This window comes from Mercenaria mercenaria, chromosome 4 (assembly GCF_021730395.1).
Source record: "Mercenaria mercenaria strain notata chromosome 4, MADL_Memer_1, whole genome shotgun sequence".
NCBI classification, from domain to species: domain Eukaryota; kingdom Metazoa; phylum Mollusca; class Bivalvia; order Venerida; family Veneridae; genus Mercenaria; species Mercenaria mercenaria.
The window spans coordinates 5204456-5224386 of NC_069364.1; the positions used below are offsets into that span (position 1 = coordinate 5204456).

Genomic DNA, 19931 nt, shown 5'->3' on the forward strand with positions numbered 1-19931 from the left:
ACCATGTTTCATCAAGGTACAGTCATATATGTGGCTTCTACAGTGTTAACAAGCTTTTCCTTTGATTTGACCTGGTGACCTAGTTTTTGACCCCAGATGACCCATATTTATTTATTTATTTGGGTTTTACAGCACACTAACACAGTATAGGTTATATGGCGCCAAACAGGACTACAAATTTTGGTTCCACATCTCATTTACATTGAAATAAAAATACGAGGTATGGAATCAAAAATGACCAAATATCGAACTGGTCCAAGACTTCATCGAGGGTAACATTTTGACCAAGTTTCATTAAGATTGGGCCAAAAATGTGACCTCTAGAGTGTTAACAAGCTTTTCCTTTGATTTGACCTGGTTGCCTAGTTTTTGATCCGAGACGACCCAATATCGAACTCGTCCAAGATTTTATTGAGGGTAACATTCTGACCAAGTTTCATTAAGATCAGGCTAAAATTGTGACCTCTAGAGTGTTAACAGTCAAATTGTTGACAACGGATGACAGACATAGGGGGATCACAAAAGCTCACATTTGAGCACTTTGTGCTCAGGTGAGCTAAAAATCTGAGGAACAAGATTACCAAATGAGGAAACTTGCCAAATCAATCTTTTTGATAGGAGTAGTGGGTGGAGTTCACTGAGTGGCATGAACAAGGAACAAATATTTATCACCCAAATTTTATTTGATTTTTTATTCAAACCCGTTTGATTACAATCATGTAGCACAATAAATACAATAGAGAGCAAACTGAAGATCAGAGTACAAAATTTTCTGTAAGTTCTAACTAAAGTCCAGCTGAAATAGATGAATTATGATAAATTTGAATACCTTTTTATGTTACATTTAACAGCATAAAATGGCTCACATCTGTTAATGTAGAGAAGACGGAAGATTAAAAGTAAAGTAAGTTTAACATTTTTGACTTTCCGTCCGTATTTATAAATTTAAATGAAAACAATCAAAATCCTGTGTTAGCTTCTAAGCAAAAGACTGAAGCAAAACTGCACATATATTGTAGTACTATATATTTCAGGTCTGCTGATATCTAAATTACCAATACATCACATGATACAAAGCTAATGAAGTGTTTCTTCATGATTCAAAAATTTAATCCTCAATTTACCCCAAATATTGCAACATGAAATGATTTTCCTTAGAACCAAATACTGTTTAACAATACATATCACAATGTATGTTATTCCGAATGTCTGGTCTACATAGTATACCTACAATTTACTGACCTTTTTTGGAAAATTATATCTGGTAGAAACTATATTTTCCTCTTATAGTTCTACCATGCATGTATGGGCAAAGCTTCCCCTGAATATATATGCATGCCAGTGGGTTCAAGCCAGGCAGACTGCCTGCTGAAAATGTTTTGTCTAGTATTCACATACGAACATTTTCCAGCATATCTAAGACTTAAAATACACGTTTTGAAAGCAACATTTCTGCAAATGTAATGTACTATGTACATTCCCATGTTTAGTGTCTACCTGGAGCTATGCCAGATGTAAAAACATTTTAAGGCATCAGATTGCATTACATATTTTACATAATTTCACAAATCACCTTCAAAAAGCAGGAGTAAATTAGGAGTTTAATAACCAGTAATATTGATCACAATAACCCCCCGACCCATGTTCTAGTTCCATACATGAGCAAGGCACCAATACATGTTGATTGTTCTAAGACACACTGGGGTATCTGACAAAATATACACAAGTTTTGAAACAAATTTGTTCATGATTGGCATCACATTTAATACCTCCTTACCAACAAATTACTCATCCTTAACCAGCACACTGCACTCTTTGTGAGATATTCAACAACAAAAAAATTCAAAAAGTTAATAGACAACTAACAACTGACAAAATATGAGATTTTAACAGTAAACTAGGCAAAACAACAGCATGTGGGGTTTTCACCACTTTTCATGCAATGCGATGACCAATTTCACCACACATTTGGGATATTGAACAAAAATTAACTAGACACTTTTGTAAAATAAAATGGTCATAATATTCCCAGAAGAAAATCCAAATAATACCATACATTTGTTGAAAGAATAACATTCTTACAATAAAAACAAAGAAACATCAGAAAAAATGGATACTACTGAAACTTAACAAGAATGAAACAGTTCTGGAAATGAAACATAAATGAGCCGTGCCATGGGAAAACCAACATAGTGGCTTTGCAACCAGCATGGATCCAGACCGCGCAGTCTGGTCAGGATCCATGCTGTTCGCCAACAGTTTCTCTAATTCCAATAGGCTTTGAAAGCGAACAGCATGGATCCTGACCAGACTGCGCGGATGCACAGGCTGGTCTGGATCCATGCTGGTCGCAAAGCCACTATGTTGGTTTTCCCATGACGCGCCTCAAATTATCTTTTATCACAGTTGTAAATCTTATATCTTAAATCTTAACTAATTCTGAAATATAATTTTTTCCATATAAAAATAACTTCTATTAACATTGCTTTTGTATATATGTTGCAAAAGTTCTATCATTAATACTGAGTGGCTTTGATAATTTATGAATTAAATCCAGATTAAATTAGCCTGGTCTAGCATCATCAAAAAGTTACTGAATTTCCAACACTTGGAAACTGAGGAAGCCATTCGTCCAGAATCCTTGTGAAGTATATATAATCTAAACTTGCATTTCACAATTCCATTTTGTCAACAAATTCTTCAGTTTTCCATTCCACCATTTTGTTCCTGTAATTCATTCTAACTGTATAACAATTCACAATTTCAACAAGACAATTTATTTATTTGGGTTTTACGGCGCACCTATACAGTATAGGTTATATGGCGCCAAACAGGACTACAAATTTTGGTTTCACATCAACAAGACAATGTAAATCAACAATATATATATATCAGATGAAGACAGAACCTAAAAAACAATACTAACACAAGTTGTAAGGCTGTAGAACATGAGATAGTTTTAGAAGCCATGAAAATAAAATTAACACATTATAAAATGACTGATTTAGTACTAGTCAGATTTTTAATACATACCCTGTAACATATCTAACATGTTTATATTTGTTACTTACTAGACAGAGTACCAACTGGTCAGACTTTCCCCATAAATAAGAAAAAAGCAGGATCACCTCCCTTAAAAGTTTTCATTTATGTAACAAAAAATGTTTGGACTGCTATTAATTTTTGATTATGCAATATTCTTTGTTAATTAACTATTTTGTGACCAAACCTGTTGGAACAAAACGGCTGTAAAAACAGCCTTAGGTATCCCCTCAATGCTGCCATAATAAAAACAGTGAAAATTCAATAGCAAATTTCTGTAGAGAAAAGTAATATAAACATCAGACTTTGCTTAAATATACAAGACTGACTACATAACATGTAAGTTTAATTCCCAGAATACAGATTACTATAAATGCTTCAAGACTAGTGCAATTATAATAGAATACACTTTGCAAAAATCCCTATATACAAGACTGTGAAAATATGCGAAAATATAAGAGAGAGATTCTATCAGTATATCATAAAAATGTTTTGCTATCTTTATATTACAGTTTTCATCAGTATTCAACTATAAAAATTACAGCATGTTACCAAAAGGTCATCTTTGTATCATATAAATTTGAACTTGTTTAAACACTCCAAAATTGTATATTTTAAATGCCCCATGTTGGAAAAACAAGTACAGAATAACACACATGTATATATATATATTATGCTGTACAATATTGCTATAATAAGCCTAAAACTGAAAAAGATGATAAAATGAGGCAAAATTTCTAAGAAACTATCATTTTAAATCAGCGAAATGTTGGAACTTGTCCATCAATGAACAAAAAGGGAAAGCAACAAACTATATGAGAGAATGTTCAAGTTTCCCTGCTAACTAGAGCAAGTAATGAATAAAGCTGTTATAATAAAGTAAATTCATAATGAAGATGTACTAAGAAATCAGATCACATATGAACTTTCCTTTTAACTCTTTCATCCCATTTAACCCTATTTACGGCTCGCAATGTCATTGTACATTATAAGCTGTGCTTATGGTCAAACAGTGACTTTTGCAGCTTTTGATGGTGGAAGAATACTCCCGGGATCTCCTGCGTGTATCACAGAATCAAAGGAGGCTATGGATAAAGACCTGCTATAGTCTCCATTAATAGTTTACATATAGTTTTATAACTGGTTTGATGTTTGATCTTATTTCAACCAGTTTTAGCGATTACTTTTGAAATTCTCTTCTGTATTTATGATTTGACAATGTAAAGTCCTTAAAACTTTGAAGAATCAAGTTTTATACACAATTTTTTTTAAAATTCTGGACTTTGAAGATACAATGTAGAAAAATAAAGTAAATTAAACGCTGTGGTCTTAAATGATGGGATGAAGTGTCTTTAACTAAGTAAGACTAAACCAGGTAAAAGAGTTAAAACGAATGGAATTCTAATGTTATTGAACACAGTGTCCGTCTACTATTTTGCAGACTCCTTTCTTGCAGTCTCGTAATTTTTCTCAAACCATTCAACAGTTTCTTTAACAGCTGAAAGTGAAAAGAAAAGCACTGGTTAAGTTTTAATACATAAAGGCAAAAAAAGTTTTACATCTGACTTTTTCAACTGTGGAAACAATTTTATCAATCCAGTTTTTGAAACAGCCACTTAGCAAGGAAAGACAAGGATAACCCGATAGTAGGTTGCCTTATCTTTCCTTAGGGAAAACACAAGCTACACATGTTTTCACATCTTAAACTATATGAGCCATTTTATAATTTACCCAAAGGTAGGCGAGAACAAGAGCTGTCACTAATGGTGACAAATGCCCCCGCAGCACCTTGACCTTTGACCTGGTGACCCCACCTGGTGACCCCAGTCAATAGGGGTCGTGTACTCAATAAGTACTATTAGCATGTGACGTTTGAAGGTCCTGGGTGCAGTGGTTCGCGAGTAAAGTGCATTCATGCAAAAAGTTAACATTAACCCCTGTGACCTTGACCTTTGACCTGGTGACCCTAAAGTCAATAGGGTTTGTGTACTCAATAATTACTATCAGCATGTGAAGTTTGACAGGTCCTGGGTGCAGTGGTTCGCAAGTAAAGTGCCTCCATGCAAAAAGTTAACATTGGCCCCTGTGACCTTGACCTTTGACCTGGTGACCCCAAAGTCAGTAGTGTACTCAATAAGTACTATCAGCATGTGAAGTTTGAAGGTCCTGGGTGCAGTGGTTCGCGAGTAAAGTGCCTTCATGCAAAAAGTTAACATTGACCCCTTTGACCTGTTGAACCCAGTCAGTAGGGTTTGTGTACTCAATAAGTACTATCAGCATGTGAAGTTTGAAGGTCTTGGGTGCAGCCACTGGTTCGCGAGTAAAGTGCCTTCATGCAAAAAGTTAACATTAGCCCCTGTAACCTTGACCTTTCACCTGGTGATCCCAAAGTCAATAGGGTTTGTGTACTCAATAAGTACTATCAGCATGTGAAGTTTGAAGGTCCTGGGTGCACTGGTTCGCGAGTAAAGTGCCTTCATGTAAAAAGTTAACATTGGCCCCTGTGACCTTGACCTTTGACCTGGTGACCCTAAAGTCAGTAGGGGTCGTATACTCAATAAGTACTATCAGCAGGTGACGTTTGAAGGTCCTGGGTGCAGTGGTTCCCGAGTAAAGTGCCTTCATGAAAAAGTTAAAGTTGTGACGAACTAACGAACTAACGAATGGACGGACAATTGAAAACTAATATGCCTCCCTTTGGGGGCATAAAAATTATTTAATATATCAGCCTGTGTCAGACGAGTGTTTTCTCTCCCTTCAGAACAGTGCCAATAAGTAAGCTCACTAGCACTCGGTTTCTCATTCCACACCGTCTCTTAGGTTGGGAAAACCATTACCTACACAGGTAGGCATGTGGGATCCTTATTATCTATAAATAAACTTCTATTTGTCAAAACTGCTACCTTTCACACTAAGTACGTATCATTTTCAATGTTTTGGGTTTTTTCCCATGGTGCTATGTATGGTCTAAAAGCAGAACAGAGGGTTTTGTTCATTTTATGCCATCTAAATACAGGTTCACACACAAAAAAAGCAAGGACAGTCATGGAAAACACTAAGTTTGACAACTGAAGTTAAACAAGCAAATGCAGTAGATTATTTTGCGAATGAGGAAACTATATTTTGAAAGGTATTTAATTTCCAGATATATGAAAGTTATGTACAATAGGACTTTGCCATGGTTTGTTGGTTATTGTTTTTACCAAATCAAGGGGAAAAACTCTGCCCTATAGTGATCTAAATATATTGCATTAAGTGTCATGAAGATCCATCAATCAATTACTTTACTAAGTGGGAATTTCTGGATTGTAAAACAATTAAAGGGTAATAACTCTGCATACATGCCGTATCTCCCGCCGGGAGCCTTTTTCTCCCGTATTTTCAGTATATCTCCCTGTCTCCTGCCGGGACATGAAAACCTTCCATAAAAAAAATAAATAAAAAAAAGTTCTCTGTTGAAAAACCGTATCTCGGACCCAATGTAGACCTTTAGAAAATACTTAAAATACAATATCGAGTAGCCCGGAATTACTCTTTAAACATAATTTTGATAGTTATCTATAATCCCTAACTTGTTTATCGAGGGGTACATGCCTGAGGCATTAATTATCTTACCACCTACTGTCACCATCTCCAAACAATTAACCATTTAATCTTACCCTTAGGCAATATTGTAAACATGTGCATGGGAGATTTTAGACCGATTCAATACCATCAAAGGCGTTGATTTGTAGTTTTCAAAACAATATGTAAACCAGTCTTAAAACGTCATTTTACCGCCACCTGCCAAAGTGTACATTCGTTTTAGCTGACCTCGATATTTATCGAGCCGTCAGAGGATGAGACAGGTTAGTGCTAACACCGAGTTTATGCTTCTTAATTTAAATACTTGCACAACATGCAAAAAAATCAATTCCAATTTAACAAAAATTGGCAAGTTAATGCCGAACTACATAGAATTTCGGACAGACATGAATTCGGATAAGTGAATTTTATGAAATAAATTGCAGTCCATACTACCCGAAGAGTTGACTGCCATTCCTTTGTGATATAATTGTCATGTAATAATTAACAGGAGAAGAATTCCCAGTTTAAATACATGTAGTTTTAATCTAAACATGGACAATCGAGCAAAAGAAGGACTTTCATTTTTTTTAACAACTTCATTTCTGAAAAGAAATGACTACCCTTAAAAGACTGTTTTGACATGATATCTCCGCAATCTTTTGAGTATTGTATGCTTAAACATGTCAAAAAGATCACTCTCCCCAGATGCAGAAGCATCAACACATAAAGCAAAAACAAAGTTCCCGGTTCAATCTTTCATGGAACTCTGAATTTTCTTGGATTAAGTAGTGCTATAAGTAATAATCATGCATTCTGTACACAACTGTTGGCTCCACTCATCAATTCAATATAGAATACTTGATGATTTTTTCATGAAAAAGCATGAAAAATGAGCAAATAAAAGTCTCCCTTATTTTTACCCAAATCTCTCTTAAAAAATGCCCTGTTGAGACAAATCTCCCTTATTGACCGTCTGAAAATATGGCATGTATGACTCTGGTTACTTAAGTAATCCTGACAAAAGTTGCAAGTGCACAACTGCCCTATAGCAATCTACATTGTCTAAAGTTTCATGAGAAAGTAAAACAATCCCTATTACCAAATCAAGAAGAAAAACTCTGCCTTTTACTGGGTCATAGGGGAAATGCTAAATGTGAGCAAAGATCATGTGCTAAGTAATAATTATGTGAGGTTTGATAATTCCACTTAAAATACTTCTTGAATTATAAGTGTTTTCCTTGTTTTTTCCAAATCATGGCAAAAAGTATGCTTCTACTTGATCAAAGGGAATAATACTAAATGTGAGCAAAGGCCATGTGCTAATTAATAGTTATGTAAGGCTGAAATATTTCTTTTCAGTTTTGGAGGGACAGACGGATGAACAGCCAGACCAACAACACCAAAACAATATCCCTTCACCATCGGTGGGGGATGAAAAGATAGATTACCATACTCCTAACTATATGTTGTTTGTGCATAATTTTCATGATTATCCTAACCTGACAAACAAATTCTGGCAGGTTAGGATAATACTTGAAAATTACTTTCCTTTTTCAACCTTACTTCATTTTACCACAAGCAAAGTAAGACCTTTAGAGTATAATGGTAAAATTCTTGATTGGATAATTTGTCACATTTTCGAATCTTTACTTAAGTTATACTGTGATGACTTTAGCAAGATTTGATTGGATAAAATGATTTTTCTCTTTCTTTTTATTAACTGTGTAAATTAATATAAATAAATCATGGATCCATCCTTCTAAATAAACACTGCATAATATTCTTATTCTTGCATACTAATAAATAAATAGAGGTTTGGTTCATACAACAGAATGATTGTTGACTCTTCAGCCATTAGATATTTAAAGGTTATTACATTTGTATTGAGAAATATGCATGAGCTCTGCAGCGGAAATACTGCGCAACTTCAGGCATGCAATATTATTCCGCGAAAGAATGACTGCATATTTCTTGATGCAAATCTAATAACCTTTTTATTACATACACATCTACACGTAAAACTGTAATATAAATGGTACAATTGTGTTATTAAGCCCGAGTGAAATTGAAAATATTTTTGTTAAAAAACTTTTAAACACGTCGACATACATGAAACTGACGTCAGAAATGACGTCACACACCCGATATGAAATTTGAACGTCAATATGGAGTTTTAAAATGGGTATGTAGTACAGTAAGATGTGATATTTACCAAAAGAAAACAATACTGTCCTACATTGATATCTAATAGCTCAAGAGCGAATAACTGTATATTACCTTAACAGTAGACCATCTAATTTAGCTTAGTTAAATGTATGGCTATAATCCAGAAGTTTTCCTGTTCTTAGTATTAATTCAAAATTGTAAAGCTACTGATGTCTCTAATTCTAAGTGCTAACTGTCCTATCCTTACCTTCTTTAAAAGGAGTAAATTTAAAGTCTGGAAGATATTTCCTGAGTTTTTCATTTGATGCTGTCTTCTTGAACTGACCATCTGACTTGCTTGTATCAAATGTAACCTTGCCCTTGAAATCTGCTGCCTCAATGACGGTCATGGCTGCTTCCTTTATACTGACCTCATCTTCTTCACTTACTGGAAGTAAAAGAACATACCACTATCTGAAAAACTATACAGTACATGTACTAGGTACTGCAGCAAAACGTTATTGCACATCTACAATCATGTGACATTACAGTCAGGAAGACTGACAAGAAAGTCCTGATTCGCTCACCGTATCTAACATATTTTGGAAAGGCTTGTTTCCGACCAAAGTTGGGCAAAGATCCAGAAAGATATCTTTCAAGGTTTATCTATTTTTAGCTCTGGCAGCCCCTAAAAGGTGCCAAGTGGAACCATTTGAACAAGAATTTCTAACAGAATTACTAACATCCCCCACCTAGAAACATTTTTCACAAACATACTGCATGCCAGTACAACATCTTCCAAGTAAAGGGAAGAAATTTCATGTCTTTGAGGTATGTGTGACATAAACTTAAGGTTTTACAAAGTCAAGGCCCATAACTATTACTTAATTGTGTGAATCCCACATAAAACCCCAGGTGCACAACTTCACATGCTGAATTAAATTCATAAAGTTTACTGACCCTAGGTCAAATACTTTTTGAGATACATGTAACAAAATATTTCAGGCCCTTTATATGCATATTTTTTGAAAAAGTCGAAGGCTATAACTCTGGTCTGGCTGAGTAAAATCCCAAACAAATTTCAGGTGCACATCTTCAAATGCTGAATAATATACCAATAATGTTTAATGACCCTAGGTCAGTTACATTTTGAGATACATGTAACACAAACTTTCAAATCTTTAATGCACATTTTAGACTAAATCAAGGGCCATAACTTAAGCCATGGATACTGAGTAAAAATGCATTTAAAAAATGCCACAGGTGCACAAATTCACTTGCTGAATAACAAACCTATGATGTTTAATTATTCATAGCTGAATACTTTTTGAGATATGCACAACACAATTTTAGACAGACATACACACAAACATTTGGACAGACAAACAAATGAACAGACAAGGTGAAGCTAAGTGCCCAAACCAACACCCTTAAAAAATTTGGAGTCATAAAAATATCCATGCTCAGTTAAATGTACAAAAAGTATAATTTACCTGATAAGATAATTGGTTCTATTTCTTCATAGTTTCTAAGAACCCATATCATGAGACGAGCAAGATCCCGAGAGTAAATGAACTGTCTTCGTGGCAACCCTGTCCCCCATATCACAAACTCTTTACCATCACCTGCAGAGCAGATACAGCTGTACATATAACATAATCACAGCATTTTATTTCATCTTATATAAAAATTTATTAAAACATCAATTTTTCAACGATCATTTTGTCATAACCAGAGCATTCACAAAAAGCACTCAACCTTTCCGCAAATTCAGAAATGAAAACAAGAGCTGAAACAGGAGACAGCACACTCGACTATTTCAATGCTGGATAGTAAAACTGGGCACATCTGAGGAAGCTGAAGCTGTCACTGGAGTGTTTAATGACTCCAATAGTGGATGAAGATATTGCACATTAGCTTGAGTCTGTGTCAAAAATATTAAGCAATATGAGAGGTAAAGATAAAGTGTATCAAAACACTATATAAGTATAATTCTAAGCAAAAAGGGGGCATAATTCATAAAATATTGGTGCAACAGTTATGCACCTTGTGTCATATAATGTGGATGTTGAAGTGGAACAACTACTTACGCTTAGCACAATATGCTTTGTTAATGAGACCCGGTAAAACATGTCCATCCTCAAGGTCAAAGTTATCATGTGGTCCGTACACATTTGTAGGTATAACAGCAGTAAATTTTGCACCATGAGACTGATTGTATCCCCTGGAAAAAAAAATCCATTATAAGTATGGCATGTTACTACACATTGTTCATAACCAGACTGACATTCTAGCTATCACTTAAGGCCATTAATACACCAAGTTGCTGCTTTGATGCAGGGGAGGGGGTTGGACCCAGTGACATGGGTCTTGTACTATGCATGTTAGCTTGATGAGGTAAATAATTGATGCTAATTTTATGACAAGGATATGGTTGTAAGCAATGGATGCTCCCTGACACAGCTTGGTTTAGTGATCTTAAACATTCTGGTGTATGATTATTCTAAATTGTATAAATATGAACTGAATGTGACAGAAATCCTTCCTGCAGTTTACAAGTCAAGGAAGCGGAGGTATGTGACCATGACCTTGGATCTAGTGATCTGGGTCAATCAAGTATTATGTCACATTACGATGTGTTTTCATTTTAAGATCAAACTGAACAGTTTTGGAGATATGTCTTCAAACAAAAGGACATACAATTTCAATGTAGCCCCAATACATTGTGCCTGAGAGTACAATAAACACTCAGACAGATGGACATACTATTTCAATGTAGCCCAAATACATTGTGCCTGAGAGTACAATTAACATTCAGACAGATGGACATACTATTTCAATGTAGCCCCAATACACTGTGTCTGAGAGTACAATAAACATTCAGACAGATTAACATACTATTTCAATGTAGCCCCAATACACTGTTCCTGAGAGTACAATAAACATTCAGACAGATGGACCCACTATTTCAATGTAGCCCCAATACACTGTGCCCGTGAGTACAATAAACATTCAGACAGATGGACATATGATTTCAATGTAACCTCAATACACTGTGCCTGAGAGTACAATAAACATTCAGACAGATTGACATACTATTTCAATGTAGCCCCAATACACTGTGTCTGAGAGTATAATAAACATTCAGACAGATAGACATATGATTTCAATGTAACCCCAATACACTGTGCCTGAGAGTACAAAAAACATTCAGACAGATTAACATACTTTTTCAATGTAACCCCATACACTGTGCCTAAGAGTTCAATATACATTCAGACAGATGGACATGCCATTCATACACTGTGCCTGAGAGTTCAATTAACATTCAGACAGATGGACATATGATTTCAATGTAGCCCTAATACACTGTTCCTGAGAGTACAATAAACATTCAGACAGATGGACATACTATTTCAATGTAACCCCAATACACTGTGCCTGAGAGTACAATAAACATTCAGACAGATGGACATACAATTTCAATGTAGCCCCAATACACTGTGTCTGAGAGTATAATAAACATTCAGACAGATGGACATATGATTTCAATGTAACCCCAATACATTGTGCCTGAGAGTACAATAAACATTCAGACAGATGGACATGCCATTCATATACTGTGCCTGAGAGTTCAATTAACATTCAAACAGATGGACATATGATTTCAATGTAGCCCCAATACACTGTTCCTGAGAGTACAATAAACATTCAGACTGATGGACATACTATTTCAATGTAGCCCCAATACACTGTGTCTGAGAGTATAATAAACATTCAGACAGATGGACATATGATTTCAATGTAACCCCAATACATTGTGCCTGAGAGTACAATAACCATTCAGACAGATGGACATATGATTTCAATGTAACCCCAATACACTGTGCCTGAGAGTACAATAAACATTCTGACAGATTAACATACTTTTTCAATGTAACCCCATACACTGTGCCTGAGAGTTCAATATACATTCAGACAGATGGACATGCCATTCATACACTGTGCCTGAGAGTACAATAAACATTCAGACAGATGGACATATGATTTCAATGTAGCCCCAATACACTGTTCCTGAGAGTACAATAAACATTCAGACAGATGGACATACTATTTCAATGTAGCCCCAATACACTGTGCCTGAGAGTACAATTAACATTCAGACAGATGGACATATGATTTCAATGTAGCCCCAATACACTGTTCCTGAGAGTACAATAAACATTCAGACAGATTCACATACTATTCCAATGTAGCCCCAATACACTGTGCCTGAGAGTACAATAAACATTCAGACAGATGGACATACTATTTCAATGTAGCCCCAATACATTGTGCCTGAGAGTACAATTAACGTTCAGACAGATGGACATACTATTTCAATGTAGCCCCAATACACTGTGTCTGAGAGTACAATAAACATTCAGACAGATGGACATATGATTTCAATGTAGCCCCAATACACTGTTCCTGAGAGTACAATAAACATTCAGACAGATGGACATATGATTTCAATGTAACCCTAATACACTGTGCCTGAGAGTACAATAAACATTCAGACAGATGGACATACAATTTCAATGTAGCCCCAATACACTGTGTCTGAGAGTATAATAAACATTCAGACAGATGGACATATGATTTCAATGTAACCCCAATACATTGTGCCTGAGAGTACAATAAACATTCAGACAGATGGACATGCCATTCATATACTGTGCCTGAGAGTTCAATTAACATTCAAACAGATGGACATATGATTTCAATGTAGCCCCAATACACTATTCCTGAGAGTACAATAAACATTCAGACTGATGGACATACTATTTCAATGTAGCCCCAATACACTGTGTCTGAGAGTATAATAAACATTCAGACAGATGGACATATGATTTCAATGTAACCCCAATACATTGTGCCTGAGAGTACAATAAACATTCAGACAGATGGACATATGATTTCAATGTAACCCCAATACACTGAGCCTGAGAGTACAATAAACATTCTGACAGATTAACATACTTTTTCAATGTAACCCCATACACTGTGCCTGAGAGTTCAATATACATTCAGACAGATGGACATGCCATACATACACTGTGCCTGAGAGTACAATAAACATTCAGACAGATAAACATATGATTTCAATGTAGCCCCAATACACTGTTCCTGAGAGTACAATAAACATTCAGACAGATGGACATACAATTTCAATGTAGCCCCAATACACTGTGCCTGAGAGTACAATAAACATTCAGACAGATGGACATATGATTTCAATGTAGCCCCAATACACTGTTCCTGAGAGTACAATAAACATTCAGACAGATTCACATACTATTTCAATGTAGCCCCAATACACTTTACCTGAGAGTACAATAAACATTCAGACAGATGGACATACTATTTCAATGTAGCCCCAATACATTGTGCCTGAGAGTACAATAAACGTTCAGACAGATGGACATACTATTTCAATGTAGCCCCAATACACCGGTCTGAGAGTACAATAAACATTCAGACAGATGGACATACAATTACAAATTGTAGCCCCAACACACTGTGCCTGAGAGTATAACAAACATTCAGACAGATTAACATACGTTTTCAATGTAACCTCATACACTGTGCCTAAGAGTTCAATATACATTCAGACAGATGGACATGCCATTCATATACTGTGCCTGAGAGTTCAATTAACATGCAAACAGATGGACATATGATTTCAATGTAGCCCCAATACACTGTTCCTGAGAGTACAATAAACATTCAGACAGATGGACATACTATTTCAATGTAGCCCCAATACACTGTGTCTGAGAGTATAATAAACATTCAGACAGATGGACATATGATTCCAATGTAACCCCAATACATTGTGCCTGAGAGTACAATAAACATTCAGACAGATGGACATATGATTTCAATGTAACCCCAATACACTGTGCCTGAGAGTACAATAAACATTCTGACAGATTAACATACTTTTTCAATGTAACCCCATACACTGTGCCTGAGAGTTCAATATACATTCAGACAGATGGACATGCCATTCATACACTGTGCCTGAGAGTACAATAAACATTCAGACAGATGGACATATGATTTCAATGTAGCCCCAATACACTGTTCCTGAGAATACAATAAACATTCAGACGGATGGACATACTATTTCAATGTAGCCCCAATACACTGTTCCTGAGAGTACAATAAACATTCAGACAGATTCACATACTATTTCAATGTAGCCCCAATACACTGTGCCTGAGAGTACAATAAACATTCAGACAGATGGACATATGATTTCAATGTAGCCCCAATACATTGTGCCTGAGAGTACAATAAACGTTCAGACAGATGGACGTACTATTTCAATGTAGCCCCAATACACTGTGTCTGAGAGTACAATAAACATTCAGACAGATGGACATACAATTACAAATTGTAGCCCCAACACACTGTGCCTGAGAGTATAATAAACATTCTGACAGATTAACATACTTTTTCAATGTAACCCCACACACTGTGCCCGAGAGTTCAATATACATTCAGACAGATGGACATGCCATTCATACACTGTGCCTGAGAGTTCAAATAACATTCAGACAGATGGACATACCATTTCAATGTAACACCCATACACTGTGCCTGAGAGTATAATAAACATTGCATTCTAACATACACCCACCTTAGTAGAAAAAAACAATTTTACTATACATCAGATGTTTGTGCAACTCTTGGAACCTTTAAATTTTAAAGCTTCTCTTTAACGGTATCCTTATGCATACAAGTATACATTTGCAAAATCAAATGACAAACATTTAGCATGGATATAGATATGTGAGCTATTTTAATACTAAATGCTAAACAAAATATGGAAAGTAGATCCCTCGGAAGCACCGAGCACAAGGCAAACAGTGAAAATTGCAGACTCAGTTTGAATGAGTCTGTTCATGAACAGTAATAGAAAATGCAACACTGCCCTTGCCCCCTAGCACTGGCTTAAGCAGTATTCAAACTTCAAATCAAAATGAGTTGAAATCAATGATCCAAAAGGACCAGAAAAGCCCTCTAAAGTAAAATATTTCAGGCACTTAACCACCTGGTAAACTTACCTGTTTAACACATCTATCATTCTTTTTGCATATGAATATCCAAAGTTAGAGTCATGAGGTGCTCCATTATGAATCTGAAATTAAACCAAAACATACCGGACTTATTATAAATGTAAATATTTTTATCTATAAAACACTAGTTGAAAGCAACAGAGCCACCATAAATATCCAGTAACACCAAAGTTAGACAAGAAAAGATTATTTGCACGAGACATAGACTGCTTTAATTAATGGCTGAAATTGGCACCGTAGTAATCCAATGCGAGTAAACTGGCCAATATCATTTGTACTAAACACTGTTGAAACAAATGAATGTGTGCACACCGTGGATACATGGTGTTTTCATCGTCATTAAAATGGTACTATGGAACATTCTTAGATTTCAAGATTATTCATGAAATAGATGACTTGCAAACCGTTTGAAGGCAATTTGTGTTTGGTCAGTATTAATGAAAAAGTAGTGCATCTTTCACCTTACTTAAGCTGGATCACTTTTATCATTATTGAACTTGTGACATATAATAAAGCAACAGAACAGGGTCTGAAACTGTTAAAATTTATATCTTAAACTCTGAACTGTTAAAATTACTTTTTTGCTCATCTTTTAAAATTCTTTTAATGAATTTAGGCCAGCATTTTTTAATTTTCTGGATTATGGGAGCGCCGACCCTATTTTTTGACAAAACAAAATAAAAATAAAAGTCATTTTCAGTACTTTTATTTTCATTTTACCCGCCGACCGTCCATAATTGCTACTGCCAAAAATAAAAGTTTAACTGTAAGGTAGAGGTTTTTAATCAGGATCAGCAGACGTATGAAAAATGGCAGCCTGCATGAATGTAAACTGTGTGAAATTAAATAGGAAAAATATACAAGTTAACAGACAATAATCTTTGGAATAAGTTTGCAGAGATAACAAGTATTGTAAAGAAATTGGATCTGAGTAAAAATTACAGCACCGAAAGTTCAACATTAGGAATAATCACATACGAAAAATGACCTTCAGTTCACTATCAACGCTGTCAAGATGTTGAAAAATCTGGCGTATCACATGTACGAGATTTGTTGTCTGTATATTATAATTGGACAACGATCAAATTCATGTGGGACTGTCAGAAAAATACCACAATTGATAAAAAGGAAAGAAACCAAAGAAATGACAAAATGGAAGAGCAAAAGTGAGTATCAACTTGCTAAACACATTTTTTTTTTACTTTGAAGTCTTTGGGTTAGAGAAGAAAAAATAACTAATACCACTAATACCGCACATGACCCAGTTTGGAACTTGACCTAGATATCATCAAGGTAAACATTCAGATCAATTTTCATGAAGATCCATTGAATAATATGGCCTCTAGAGAGGTCAAAAGATTTAAATAATTTTAGACCTAGTTTTTGACAGCAGTTGACCCAGTTTAAAATTTGACCTAGATATCATCAAGATGAACATTCAGACCAACTTTCATACAGATCCCATGAAAAGTACAGCCTCTAGAGAGGTCACAAGGTTTTTTTATTTTTTGACCTACTGACCTAGTTTTTTAAGGCATGTGACCCAGTTTCAAACTTGACCTAGATATCATCATGATGAACATTTTGACCAATTTTCATGAAGATCCATTCAAGGGTATGGCCTCTAGAGAGGTCACAAGGTTTTTCTATTTCAAGACCTACTGACCTAGTTTTTGATCGCAGTTGACCCAGTTCAAACTTGACCTATATATCATCAAGATAAACATTCAGACCAACTTTCATACAGATCCCATGAAAAATATGGCCTCTAGAGAGGTCACAATGTTTTTTCATTATTTGACCTACTGACCTACTTTTTGATGGCACGTGACCCACTTTCGAACTTGACCTAGATATCATCAAGATGAACATTCTGACCAAGTTTTATGAAGATCCATTCACAAGTATGGCCTCTAGAGAAGTCACAAGGTTTTTCTATTTTTAGACCTACTGACCTAGCATTTGACCGCACATAACCCTGTTTCGATCTTGACCTAGATATCATCAAGATGAACATTCAGACCATATTTCATACAGATCCCATGAAAAATATGGCCTCTAGAGAGGTCACAAGGTTTTTCTATTATTTGACCTACTGACCTAGTTTTTGAAAGCACGTGACCCAGTTTCAAACTTGACCTAGATATCATCAAGGTGAACGTTCTGACCAATTTTCATGAAGATCTTGTGAAATATATGGCCTCTAGAGAGGTCACAAGGTTTTTCTATTTTTAGACCTACTGACCTAGTTTTTGAAGGCACGTGACCCAGTTTCAAACTTGACCTAGATATTATCAAGGTGAACATTCTGACCAATTTTCATGAAGATCTTGTGAAATATATGGCCTCTAGAGAGGTCACAAGGTTTTTCTATTTTTAGACCTACTGACCTAGTTTTTGATGGCACGTGACCCAGTTTCGAACTTGACCTAGATATCATCAAGATGAACATTCTGACCAACTTTCATAAAGATCCCACAAAAAATGTGACCTCTAGAGTGGTCACAAGCAAAAGTTTACGGACGGACGAATGCACGCACGGACGACGGACGCTGCGTGATCACAAAAGCTAACCTTGTCACTATGTGACAGGTGAGCTAAAAATTCAAACTACATGTACATGTAGTCAAAATAAATGGACAGTCAGATTAATGGTTGTTTAATATGTTTGACAGGCGGTCAAATCCGAGTGGAGATATTACTTGCCCATATGAAAAGATTATCTCAATATTTCCTAGGATCCTGTCAAATTAGTTTGACTAAAGTTCTAGCTGCAGGTACTGTAACTCAAAAGATAATTATCAAACATGAAACTCCCAGCAATATTCTCATGAGTCCTGTTCACTTGAAGAAGTTGAAGTATACCAATAAAATCTGTAAGAAGACCCTTTGAAAGTATGTTTGGGACAAACATTCAGACACGATATGTCACAATTGTGCCTTTGACACTGAGGAACACATAATGACATATCCAGTAATAAATGTTTTTTTGGACTCCTAACTTACTAAGTCCAAGTCCCATCTTAGTAAGGAGTCTTATAAATCTCCGATACTGTTGTTTGAACATCAACCGATAAGGTTGTTACTTCATGTACTTTGTACACATTTTAGCTGAACCAAATTTCAGATTGTTTTGGCTTGTTGTACAATATAGGTCGCACTGACATTCGGCAAAACATAAAACAATATTCAAGCCTGTGAAACTTAACCAAAACAATTTAATTTTAAAGCCAGTACGTGTGCATTTATAATTTTTATCACTTCGTAATTTTGGCTTTCTAGTATGACAATGCCTGACTTTTAAGATTTTGCATCTACGGCCAATTAATATGCATATATGAAGGATGCAGACCTAAAGAAGTAATTGCATTTCCCCATTTTAATAACAGTTTTTATTCATGTTTATATAATAAACATTATGCAAAGTTCTTATGATATGTCAATTGTGGTATCTGTATAGTTTATGAAAAATGTTTCCGTAAGTCTATTTTTACTACAAAATAGATACAAACAAAACACAAATAATACATATCCTTGGTGACTTTGAAAATGGCATTATTCATACAAGCTACACATAAAGAAAACAACAGTATACTGAGATGATGAGATATAAACCAGTTCAAAATAGTTCATTTGTGAGTGTGTATGCAATTTAAGCTTGCAAGCTTTCGTTTTCTGTGGTGTACAAAAAATAAAAAAATTGCATCCAAAAGGATGCAATTTTTTTAATTTATTTGGTCGACTCCTCAAAATTGGGATTTTTATTTTTATTTGTCCCCCCCCCCCCCACCCCGACCCAAACTTTTTGAAAAATCTCCCGTAAACCAGAAAATAAAAAAATGCTGGCCTTAATGTAATTTGGCTCAAATATAGCATACCCTACAACAAAATGCCCTGCAAAGTCTCAGTAGTTGATATTTGTTCTAATTGAAGTTACAAGAATTTTTATTGTCTACATCTTAATTTCAGATGAATATTGGCCATTAGTATATGTGTTCAATATACTTTTATGGAGTAACACCTAGTTGTGTGCATGCAAGGTAAGTGTAA

The 19931-nt window shown here is 35.4% G+C and overlaps 1 protein-coding gene across 1 annotated transcript in view; it reads right to left on the bottom strand.

Annotated features, from left to right (window-relative positions):
• Positions 1 to 664: 664 nt before the first annotated feature.
• LOC123550876 (GDP-L-fucose synthase-like) overlaps positions 665 to 19931 on the bottom strand; it is a 28264-nt gene continuing 8997 nt past the window's right edge. The window contains exons 5-9 of the mRNA XM_053540238.1: positions 15870 to 15943; positions 10845 to 10978; positions 10248 to 10379; positions 9023 to 9202; positions 665 to 4540 (exon numbers count right to left, since the gene is read on the bottom strand). Coding sequence (XP_053396213.1) covers positions 4473 to 4540; positions 9023 to 9202; positions 10248 to 10379; positions 10845 to 10978; positions 15870 to 15943 — 588 coding nt within the window. The 3' untranslated portion in view covers positions 665 to 4472. The remainder of the gene's footprint in view (positions 4541 to 9022; positions 9203 to 10247; positions 10380 to 10844; positions 10979 to 15869; positions 15944 to 19931) is intronic.